The sequence below is a fragment of the Metarhizium robertsii genome (genome assembly GCF_000187425.2).
Source record: "Metarhizium robertsii ARSEF 23 chromosome Unknown MAA_Scf_3, whole genome shotgun sequence".
NCBI classification, from domain to species: domain Eukaryota; kingdom Fungi; phylum Ascomycota; class Sordariomycetes; order Hypocreales; family Clavicipitaceae; genus Metarhizium; species Metarhizium robertsii.
This window is the reverse complement of record NW_011942171.1, coordinates 761,119-771,928: the sequence shown is the minus strand read 5'-3', so window position 1 is coordinate 771,928 and position 10,810 is coordinate 761,119. Positions and strand designations below refer to the sequence as shown.

The following is a 10,810-nucleotide window of genomic DNA, read 5'->3' as shown; positions in this document are numbered from 1 at the left end:
GCACCAAAATATCGATTTGAAGCGCTGATCATGGTGAATGGGTGCCGAACCACTCGCAAAGATACTAAAGTTGCGTTAAGTATTTCTGACATTGATCGACGAGTACTCTTTGCAGCCCAGGATGCACAAATTTTATGTACGGCGAAGCTGTCCACAGCCTCTGGGCAGATGACCGCCCGATCAGCATATCGAGCACTGTTGCCAAAGGGGCCGACCACAACACGTCCTGGAACCTGCAGTCGGGAATCCTCGTGCTTGTTTTGCAGAAGTATAGGGACAGCTTTCGCTCAATGCGCATAGACGATGCTTCGTCGTAGCCTGCGTAGCCCAGCATCTCGCATAACATAATAGAACCTTCGATAACATGTGGTAAACAATCTCGTTTCAAGATGGGAAGACCCGAGTGTCTGCAAGAAAGCTCTCTATGTTCCTCTTCCTCGAGTTGACCATTCCTCCCAAATCCACCGTTGAGCCAGTTGTAGATTGTGGGCGATTGCTCACAGGCTAGTAAGGCAAATTAGCCACGCGACTCGTCACTCTTACTAGCAAGACTCTCATTCTCTCCAGTTCCTTTTCCACTGGTCCATCCCGTGTGATCAGATTATCCTGAATACTTCTCTCGTTAGTCGCGGACAGCGGCTGAACGGCGTCTCTGAACCGTCGTAGCTTTTCCACACGAAGTCTAACGTTTCTCCGCTCTTCACTCAGCTGCGTTAATCGCAGGACAATGGCTTCATATTGGTCTGCAACCTCAGGATACTTGTCAAGATCGGCCTCAATCGGCCACGAAGAAGGCAGTTCTTCAATCGCATCATCCGCAGCTACACATTGAATTAGCATAAGAAATATAGGCCAAAAATAATGCAAGTGGCGCACCCAAGTCCAGCTCTCGTCCAATTGTGCTCTCCGACTCCTTCAACTTGTTCACTCTTTCTTCGGCATTTCGAGAGTATAAATTGCTGATCTGTTCGGCGACATTATAGGTCGCTTGTGGAGGGTATACACGTCGGTAGTGTAGTTGCATCGTTTGGTTGAGGTTGAAGAGGACGTCGTCGAGAATACGCGCCGGAATGGGGTTGCTCGACGCATTGTTGTTTCGGCGCCAGATCCGTGATGGTGCGAGGGGTTGGAAGAGGGTGTTTGTTTGGGCGGTGATAAAGGATATTTTGAGGGAGGGAATCGTGGGTGCGGTATCCGCCATGGCTATACGTAGTGCTCGGGTCCTAGAGATGGCGATATGAGAGCAGCTTTGATGTTGATGATGGTACAATGTAGCTATGGTAGAATTTGAAGCTGGCAGCGCCCCACCCTTAGCTGTGAAGAGCGGCTCTCTTGATAAGGCGTTTCTACCTAACATGGTGCGGAGCTGCTTCATCGACAAAAAACAGCAAATGCACATTCGCGACTAACAAGTGTAGAAACGTAAAAAGCCCAATCGTCATATCCCTCACCCACGGTACCCTATCGTGAAGCAATCTCTTTTCATTGGGGATGTAATTTATGAAAAAAACCGAGAATCTTACTTTTTACTAACCCTTTTTGGCTGCCATGGTATGTTGTGGCCAAATGGCTTGCCCACTGACAAGCATCTCTCACATCATGAGCAAACCCGGGATTCAGATCTTGATCTTCATGCAGAAGAACACATTCCGTGCCACCTCATCCATCTGCCCCCCCTATGCAGTATGTAAATACAGCAACCTAACACCAGAGTCGGCCAAGGACTTTCACAGTGCCTCCAAGTCACTGCACATGTGTTACGCCTGTGGAGGAAAGGTGGCAGAACTCTGGTATGCATTGCACTAGCAAATATTATGGGGCATCGGCTAATAAGAAGTGGCAAAAGTGTGGCGTCCCTAAGGCGTTCGCGTCTGTATCAATTCGAGGTGGAAGGTGCATTGAGCAACGGCCGCTTCTTCCACCTGTCTACAGACAAGTGGAAGGTGGTCATGGTGATGGTGCATTTGTGTGCAGGTATTGTGAAGCCGTAGTGTCGCTACAGACGCCTCAGCCGTCGTTTTTCTCGTTCAATAGAAGGGTACTCCCTTTGACATACTTAAATCGTGACTTTGCTTGCCTGTCACGTTGAAACAATGGGCACTTGGAGATGTGAACGGTGCATAAAATCGCCGATAGGTCTACATCCTCGACGTTGCGGGAGGTCAGCCACAGTGGCTTGTACCGTGCTTCGAATGTAAGCCACGAATGTGGGACGTGTTGCACGTGGCACGAACCCCTTGACTCAGGAACGACTGGTTCGCCCAGCCACCCCCTTGTGGCTGTTATGGCTCACCACCAATCAGGTCCTGGGGCGGCCTCGGCGCTTAGCTTTTCCTGGCGATCGTGTTATCTTTCTGCCCTGTCTTCTGCCATGTCTTTCTGCCCTCTCATGATACGCTTTCTCTGCACCAAAATCGATCGGATGTGATTAAAACTAATCCCATCGGAAATGGGCTAGAGACCTTCCGCTCCTTGTTTCATGCAAAGTACAAGAAGTCATCAATAGCACTAGATCAGCTTGATCTCGAAGGTACCTCGCCCACTATCTTGCAATATGTTGCTATTGCTCTGACTGCAAACAAAGAACCGCAAAATCTCTCCGTAGATCTGCTCTTGGCACTCCAAACTACTCGATCTTGCCGCCTGCTCCGCTCCAGCGGGAATGGGAAGAATCTCCTCGGCGACTTACTCAGTCAATTCCGCGGTCAACCCAGGCGAATTCGATATCGGGCGCGTAATAATATGGGCTGCTTCCTGTATTATGACATCCGGGATAGACTTGTCCCTTCTGGCTGTCACACTACTTGACCGCTTTCTACACCCCTCTCAAGGTGAAGTTCAGGATATTCCCGAGGATACAGAGCCGGCGCTAGTCGTCGCGTTAGTTAGGCTCGCAGCAAAATACGAAGGCAACCGTGGTCCATGCCAACGGGCAGATGACCTATACTGCCGCCTTACAGAGACGGGAGACAATCAAGAGGATATGGGCGAGGCCAAACATGGACAGAATCTGGACGATGCAGAGCTTGAACAGAAGACAGCCGAGTCGAAATGTAGAAAGAATGTGAATGCGACGGAAGGAAAGGTGCTGCAGGTTTTGAATTATGACTTGCATTGGCCCACGCCGATGCCTTTCGTGCGCAGGATTCTAAGGCACGGCGACGAGACAGACTCGTTCAGAAACGCGATAGAGATGGTCCTGGTAATTGCCAGTGTAAGCCACTATTTCGCAGAATATCCGGCCCACATCATTGCTGCAGCGTCATATTCGGTCTGTTGCAGGCTCTTAGGTGTGGTCCAACCGGTTAGTACGTTGATGGAAAAAGAGCTTGATGTTCACTAACCTCACTAACCCTCCTTGACAGGGAGTGACTCGTATTATGCAACAATGGTCGTCGGCAGACGAGTTGTCGGACGCTACGCAGAGGTTGGAAGCTGCAATCCGGACAGAGCTGAAAGAAAGCTGTCCATGGGTGTACCTGCCTCAACGATGGAGACCGCGAATAAGGTGGATCGTAGTGCTACTTACGCAGTATCCTATGGATCACGATTGGAATGAGTGCCGATACCAGTTGGTTAGAAAGAATCGCCGGTGTAAACTCCAAATAGCCAGGAAGAAACGAGCTGAAAGATCGCGGCTACTACGATCAATGCAAAACTGCGACGCTGAAAAGGTAAATGGTGTGCTGGAGGATGTTGGTGAGCTGCTGCTCTGCCATCACCACCGAAAGTTTAAAACGCTGCGCCTTCAATGGGCTCAAAGCCTTGAAGAATTTCCGATTTACAGGACAGATGATGAATCGCCATAGAAATGACGGGAGGATACGTGACCCAAGGCCTGTCGTGAGAGTATTTATCTTGACGGACGCTGTGGGGGGGGGATGCATGTAAAATGCCTACCTGCAGGCCAGTTTAAGACTGGTGAATAATACGTGGTTACATAGCATTGGTAAATCTGGATCTCGCACTGCTCGGACTTTCAGTCCCCGTCTGTGGACCCGACTAGGAAACCTTTGATGCCATCGGTTGTGTATAGCGACTCTAGCGAGGACGAAGAGGACGTCTCAGAAGACGGGTATCCGTCAGATGAAATTGGCGGCAAAGGGAATCTTAAAGGATTTATTGTCTATGACGACGACGAGCTTGCCGACATCGACGACCTAACAAAGGAGGTCTCCGCCCGTGACACGAAAGCGCGAAAACAGACTAAGCCTGCCAAACCATGGTCGACAGGGGTTGCGACCAAGAAATGGCAGGTAGTAAAAGGGGCCAGGGGTGCCGACCGGAAATTGCATTCAGTTGTTAGCCTACCCTAAATTCCTCAAATCTTTACAATTCACCATCATCACACCGCGCGCATGCCATCTATGACTGCTATGGCAGTCCACGCAAAACTCTCCAATCTGTGTCGTAGCATCTGAACATCCCGCTGACGGGAACAGATTTGCTTGTAAGCGCCTTCGAGCTGTCGCAATGTTAGATAGTGCTCTGTTTATATTGTATGTGTGGTTCGCGACCGCAACAAATTTTGTAAATTAACACTAGCCTAGCACGTCTTGTGCCCCGCGTAGGGGACCTGAGCAGCCAATGGCCGCTGGACGGAAAATACACTCACTCACTCACTCAATCAATTAAACCTCAATACCGCTCGCCAAGATGGATTGACGAATTAGGTAATCAAGCCTGCTGTTGATTGAGTTGAATTGACGTCGCTGGTCAATCAACTCAACTCTGTTGAAAGCCTGCTGTTGATTGAGTCAATCAACTCAACTCTGTTGAATAACGTTGAGTGGTTCCCGCCCTTGTCCGGGCCTATGAGCCTTTTGAACTCTCTCAGTAACTCCTGTCGCCGTCGATCAGATTGCATTTTCTGAACTGTATCCGTCAGATAGTGATTCAGAGTAATTGGGTGGCCGTCATAGTGTGGTTTCAACAGTTCCTGCATTTTCCTATGGAGTCTGCACTTTAGCGGCTCCATTGCAGCAGTGATGGTCTGGGATATTTCTTTCACAGAGTCTTGGGCGGCGACATGCTCAACTATATCGTGTGTCACCTCGTGTACAACTTGTAGGATTCGCTGTTCTACTGCTGCGGCAATATTTTCCCAAGGCTGGCACTGCTCGGCGAAGAGCTCCGAAATGACCAAAGGATTGAAAGTCCCCGGGAGCTCACGACCTCTGCTTCGCTTCATGAGTTGTTTAACTTCGTCAATATAATCAGAGCGGCAAATTCAAGGTCTTATGTCTTCGCCGTCTGTTGGCGGCGAATCGACGATGACTCGGTCCTGGCCATTTACTCGCATCTCCTGTTCGAACTCGGTCAAAGTATTCTGTACGCGCGCTCTTAGACGCTTTCGATATCCATCCTCCGATTTGGACGTGCCAAAAAAAGGATGATTGTACTCCCCGTCAACTGCGGCCTTCATGAGCAAGGAGAATTCGCGGCTTACTTGCAACAGATACCGGCGTCGTTCTCCAGCAGTCGTACGAGGTGATCCAAGCCGTTGGAGCTGAGTCTTACAAGCGAAAATTTCTGACTCCACATCATTGAGACTAGGGAGCTGAAGCAAGATCTGGTCCTTCAAAACATTGCTCAGTCGGGGCTTCAATGACTTAACGCCCAGTTGCTCCGGATTCATGGTGGCCCAGATTCCCGACTCGAAAAAATCTCTCCTCTGCCTCGTCACGTTCGGCAGAGGTCGCGTCTCTCATCTTGTAGTCCCTGTTCTTCAGAATATGCCAGCCGAGTCGAAATGCGACGTCCTTATTTTCAGCCAGCTTCACGTACGCGGCGTCATTGTCAGACCCGGCGTCCAAAGCGTCCGGTTTTGTTATGAGGCTCAAAGTCCGGTTACCCTTTGGGTCGAGCTCACGGGCCATTTCGGTGATTTCTTGAAGAGCAAAATCGCTCCTGTACCCTGTCGGAGCGCGAAGCGGTGGCCCCACTATGGAGACAAACCAGTTGCCTGGGCAGCAACGGCATGGGGGGACGTGCCATCGCCCAACAAACTACATGAATCCGAACCTCACCCACAACAGGACGAATTAATGCCGTTTGAGATCTTTGCAGACAGACACCAGCATGGAACGAATGGAAGCACTACTGCATGAGGCTCAGCTGCGGCTTGAAGAGGCTGAAAGACGCTTCAATGAAGAAAAACAACAACGTGAAGCAGCAGAGCAGAGAGCACAGGCATCCGAGCAGCAGACGCAACCCACAACCTTGAGCGAATACCTCGACGCATGTCATTTACAACCTTAAGCGAATACCTCGACGCATGTCATCGGTTAGTCTTCGCTAAACTTCATGTGGAACACAATCCCGACCGGTTATCACGAGGTTCTTTGACCAATCCGCAAAGCAAGCGATGTCCCACCAACCTGCGGCAATGGCCAGACTTCCTGGAGCAGCAAAGGCGCATATTTGGCCTCCTCCTCGACACCTTTCCTTGCGATTCGGATCGGCTCTTCGAGAGCGAGCACTTTCTAACAACCATGGGCGCCAGAATCGGCGGACGAACCATCGCGGACGAGAAAGTCCTAGAGTTCTTCTTGCACAACGCTGTTGAGGATCCTGTGAGGAATATCATCAATCAGCTTGTCAATATACCAGCCGTCAGGAAGGCATTTGATCTTGGCAACGGCATCGTCTTCGAGAACCACCCTCATGCGCTGAGTGAAACCGCAGAAGAGGTGATCGACAGGCAGGCGCGTACAGTACCACCGAGCACGCCGGGACACGGAGAGAACCTGAGGAAACTACAGGCGGACCAGATCTGTATCTACCGCTCCGACGACGCCCAAGGGGATCGGACGAGGGCCTTCATCTGCGAGTACAAGCCGCCGCACAAGTTGACAGCCCAACATCTACATGTCGGCTTGCGCGTCACGGATATCTACAAAGAGGTCGTAAACCGGAAGACGATACCGACTTCAGAAGACCCAGAGGCGCTCTTCGCATACCACGCCGAAAGGCTGACCGCGTCAGCGATCACGCAAACGTACCATTACATGATCGAAGGTGGCCTCGAGAAAAGCCTCTTGACAACCGGCGAGGCCATCGTGTTCTTCAAGATTGATTGGAAGGATCCAGAGACACTTTATTACCACTTGGCGGTGCCGAGCGCCGAAGTTGCTGCCCAATCGAAGGACGCGCATCTTTGTACAGCCGTCGCTCAGTATCTGGCCTTCACATTGCTAGCCATCGACGGGTTAGGAACGCGGTCGCACGGCCAGGATGAACGCGACCGGGCTACCAAGAAGCTGAACAAATGGGAGGTGTCATTTGACCTGACATACCGGTCAATCCCCGAAGAGGACCGGTCCTTTCTCTCAGACAGCTCGCCGGGCTACCAACCCCCTACATACGGCAACATAGATCGGTCACCGATTCGTCCACGAAAAAACCCGCGACGCGGTCAAGGGGACGCCGATGCCGGCATCCAGCCCTCGAAACGGGACGACTCGGGCTCCTCGTCGGATGAGGAGCCCAATCCAAGAGCGCCGACCACCCCAACGCCCCCCCAACGAACGCAAGAAGGAGCCCGACGTAGTGCGCGCCTAGCTATGCGACCACGAGGCGGCAGCGTCGATAACAGCGGGCAACGCCGACAGTTCTGCACCCAGAAGTGCCTTCTTGGTCTGGTCCGAGGACATGCTCTGGACCAGAGCTGCCCAAACGCTGCGCTTCACCGCCAAGGGGCGACGTTGCATCGTTGCGCAACCCTCCGCCACCCTGTCAACCACGCACAGTGGTTGAACCTGCTCCGTGCACAACTAGAGAAGACACTCGACGGCGGCATCACGCCCCTCAAACAGAGCGGCGCTCGCTGTGTGCTTTTCAAGGTAACATTACTTGCTTATGGATACACGTTTGTGAGCAAGGGCACAATCCGGGCTTTTATCCCCGATCTCGAACACGAAGCTGCCGTCTATCGACGCTTGGATGATCTACAGGGTGTCATTGTGCCAGTGTTCCTCGGCGCCATCGATCTGCGATCCATGAACAAAACATACTTTTTGGACCTCAGAGTGTACATAGTGCACCTGACATTCCTGGCATGGGGCGGGGAAAGTCTCTATGAGGCACAAGGGGCTGCGTATATCACGGAGCAGCAAGTTAAAGGCAGCTTGCGTGCCATACATCAGCATGGTGTGATACATAACGATGTGCGAGCTGAGAACATCCTGCTCTGTCGGGAAACCAACGAGGTGATGATGATTGATTTCGAGCGGGCAGTGCTATTGCAACCGTCACGACCTCCCCTCGCAACGATGACGCCGAACAAGCGTCTCTTACTGCAAGACACACCCCGCGAGCGAAAGCGTCACAAATCGCGTCGGATGACGAGATGCTTTGCGGAGGACATTTTGATGGCGAGTGGTCTTTTCGTCACCACCAATACGTAGGTCTCGGACACGTCTAACAAAAGTTTGACTAAGTGATGATGGATGGGTGGACTGGGAGATTCCTACCATTGGACAGGGACCCGGTGGATTTCAAGGGAGAACAACACATGATTTTGAGGAGACGAAAGGATGCAGAAATCATACATCCTTTCATTCAAGGCTTGGTCAAGTCCGTCACAGCTGACATTTTCCAATGCCCGGCATCCGCAAGCCAGGCTCCTATATCGGACGAATGGAAGGTCATACTCCATTCAGTACCACCACATTCTACTACGCGGTATGATGCGGACGTAGGATTCAGTTAGGTAATTTTCATCGAGCAGCCCCTGACTTCCACTCGGAGACCCTCGAATCATCGCCGTATACGAAGTCGACCAAACTGATTAGCCATTGCGAAGGGCAAAGGAACTTGTCTGATTTCATCAGCATGTTTGACTGCCCGGCCTACCTTTGTAATTATGTAACACCCTGGTCGCCCCAAAGCACCAAAACAGGATATATTGCTGTCATAAACCCATACAAGCATCGGAAAGTGAGTGCATTTTTTTGATCGCACGACGAGGTTGGCCGATGATCTTGGCATGCCGCGACCAGAATATGCCACCTACAAGTTTTGGATTGCGAACCGATGGATACTGTTGGGATCACAAGGCAATTGGTGATGCAGTACTGCAAAAAGGAGTATAATATCAATTCAGGTCTATCTCCTAGTTATATATGGTAGTAACAGGGGTAGTGTTGGTGGTAACGATATTTATACATGGTGCTTCCCCCTATTACGGGTCTACACAGGTCTACACATGACGTTACACGCGATATTAAGTTAAAATACTACGCCACCCTTTGCACGTTAGAGCTGTTGACTGCAAGGGGTAGAATCATCCGAAGGCTGAGATTCCGTAGGCCAAGCAACTATTACAGCCATTACATTAATTGTCTAGTTGAGTCCGGGAGTAATTATGTATTTTTTTATGCAGAACTCTGGTCTGTCTTGTAGGGATTCTGAGTAAGAACCTGTTGTCTCCTATGGCGCTGATCCTCATCATCTTCTAGTCAAGCCAATCACCGGCTGGCGGCATACACGGCTGGCGGGTGAATTGCCGACTAGTATTTGCGTGGGACGACATGTTGGCAGGACGTAGTAATATCGTGTTCAACTCCCGTGGTAGAAGCGGAAGCTGGTTATATATTAAGCCAACCTCGCGGAGGAAGCGAACCGCGTGGACCCGACACTTATACTACTGCCCTCGCACAAGCATAATGTTCACGTAGACGTCTTCGGTAGGCGTAAGCTGGGGCAGGCGGGCCGGCACAAGCCCAAAGTCGAGCTGATTATCCGCGGAGAAGGAATATGGCTCCCCAAAGCGGCATTTCGAATCCTTTCGATAGCAACAGCCACAGATGCCGTCAAAGTCGATCTTCATCTCAAATCAACACACTTGGCATCTGGTCATTGTCGAGCGTGGTCCAAATCTCACGGAGGGTGGGCCTATCGCGGTCTGTCAAGGCGCAAGCGTCATCTTGTGCGTAAAAGACCGCCGATTCTTCAGGCAGAATCATCACTGGACCCCGAATACACCGTCGCGATCTCGACGATTGAGTTTGCATTCGAGACTGCCTTGGCCGCCCTCGTGTACCAGGAGCAGAACCACGGCGGCCAGGCCTTGGCTGTGTGGAAGGCTGCCGCAAGCGATGGCCGAGAGGGTTTCCATCCAGGGAATCATTAACGTCAGTCTCGTCTTCGTCCCCTAGATCGGAATCAGACTCAACCGCTAATTGTTTGAGATATCTTCGTGGTCGAGCAGGTGAAAGCAATAAGTTGAATAGTCCTCAGCGTCAATATCAGATTCAGAGAACTGTCCCTGGTCATCCCATCCCCATCTGAAAACCTACTCGATGGTAGTTGATCTTGAACAAACTACTGGGGGGCATAGCACAAGGATACCTTCTCCAGGATCCTCAAAATCTTCAAAGGCGCCGAGTCGAGATGTAGTGGGAGTTATGACAGTTTCCCCGCTCGGCGTCGTGAACAATTGTCGCGCTGGATAGCGGCCTGCTTGGCCCTCACCCCGGCCTTGGAGGAATTATCGTGCGAGCCCTTCCCCCTTTGTGGAACCTAGCAGCCAAGCAAGAGTAATCCACACCAGGTGTGCTAGATGTGCTGCTTCTGACGGTAGATGGCTCAGGAAGTGAGGTGTTATAGGTCGTTGGCTGTACTGGTGGTGATGGAGCCAGCTCTAGGTTGGTGGAATTGGCGTCCCCAGCACTACCCGTGGCTGACTAATTGGCCCGCCGAACAACTTCCTGGATGTAGGAGGCTACTGTAGTCTCTTTGGAGATGTAGGCTGGCTTCCGGATCTCTCTTTACTGGGCGATAAGGCAGCTTCTCCGTCAGTTCTCTT

General features: G+C 51.3%; 6 protein-coding genes across 6 annotated transcripts in view; 4 read left to right on the top strand and 2 right to left on the bottom strand.

Annotated features, from left to right (window-relative positions):
- The window catches only part of MAA_00412 (transposase), a gene marked incomplete at both ends in the record, with an annotated part of 2,259 nt that extends 1,942 nt beyond the window's left edge, over positions 1–317 (top strand). Inside the window, one exon of the mRNA XM_007818410.1 lies at positions 116–317. Coding sequence (XP_007816601.1) covers positions 116–317 — 202 coding nt within the window. The remainder of the gene's footprint in view (positions 1–115) is intronic.
- Positions 318–504: 187 nt separating this feature from the next.
- MAA_00411 (uncharacterized protein) lies at positions 505–1,201 on the bottom strand (the record flags this gene model as incomplete). Its single annotated transcript, XM_007818409.1, has 2 exons — positions 505–821; positions 877–1,201. The coding sequence occupies 2 exons, from the start codon at positions 1,199–1,201 to the stop codon at positions 505–507; spliced, it is 642 nt and encodes a 213-aa protein (XP_007816600.1).
- A 1,560-nt stretch (positions 1,202–2,761) lies between these two features.
- Positions 2,762–3,809, top strand: MAA_10919 (restless-like transposase; the record flags this gene model as incomplete). The annotated part of the gene is made up of 2 exons (XM_011412865.1): positions 2,762–3,214; positions 3,366–3,809. 2 exons carry the CDS (start codon positions 2,762–2,764, stop codon positions 3,807–3,809), a joined length of 897 nt encoding a protein of 298 aa, XP_011411167.1.
- A 207-nt stretch (positions 3,810–4,016) lies between these two features.
- MAA_10918 (Ribonuclease H-like protein) lies at positions 4,017–4,316 on the top strand (the record flags this gene model as incomplete). Its single annotated transcript, XM_011412864.1, has 1 exon — positions 4,017–4,316. One exon carries the CDS (start codon positions 4,017–4,019, stop codon positions 4,314–4,316), a length of 300 nt encoding a protein of 99 aa, XP_011411166.1.
- A 914-nt stretch (positions 4,317–5,230) lies between these two features.
- MAA_10917 (uncharacterized protein) lies at positions 5,231–5,638 on the bottom strand (the record flags this gene model as incomplete). The annotated part of the gene is made up of 1 exon (XM_011412863.1): positions 5,231–5,638. One exon carries the CDS (start codon positions 5,636–5,638, stop codon positions 5,231–5,233), a length of 408 nt encoding a protein of 135 aa, XP_011411165.1.
- A 443-nt stretch (positions 5,639–6,081) lies between these two features.
- Positions 6,082–8,713, top strand: MAA_00410 (Protein kinase-like protein; the record flags this gene model as incomplete). Its single annotated transcript, XM_007818408.2, has 3 exons — positions 6,082–6,244; positions 6,292–8,404; positions 8,485–8,713. 3 exons carry the CDS (start codon positions 6,082–6,084, stop codon positions 8,711–8,713), a joined length of 2,505 nt encoding a protein of 834 aa, XP_007816599.2.
- Positions 8,714–10,810: the final 2,097 nt, after the last annotated feature.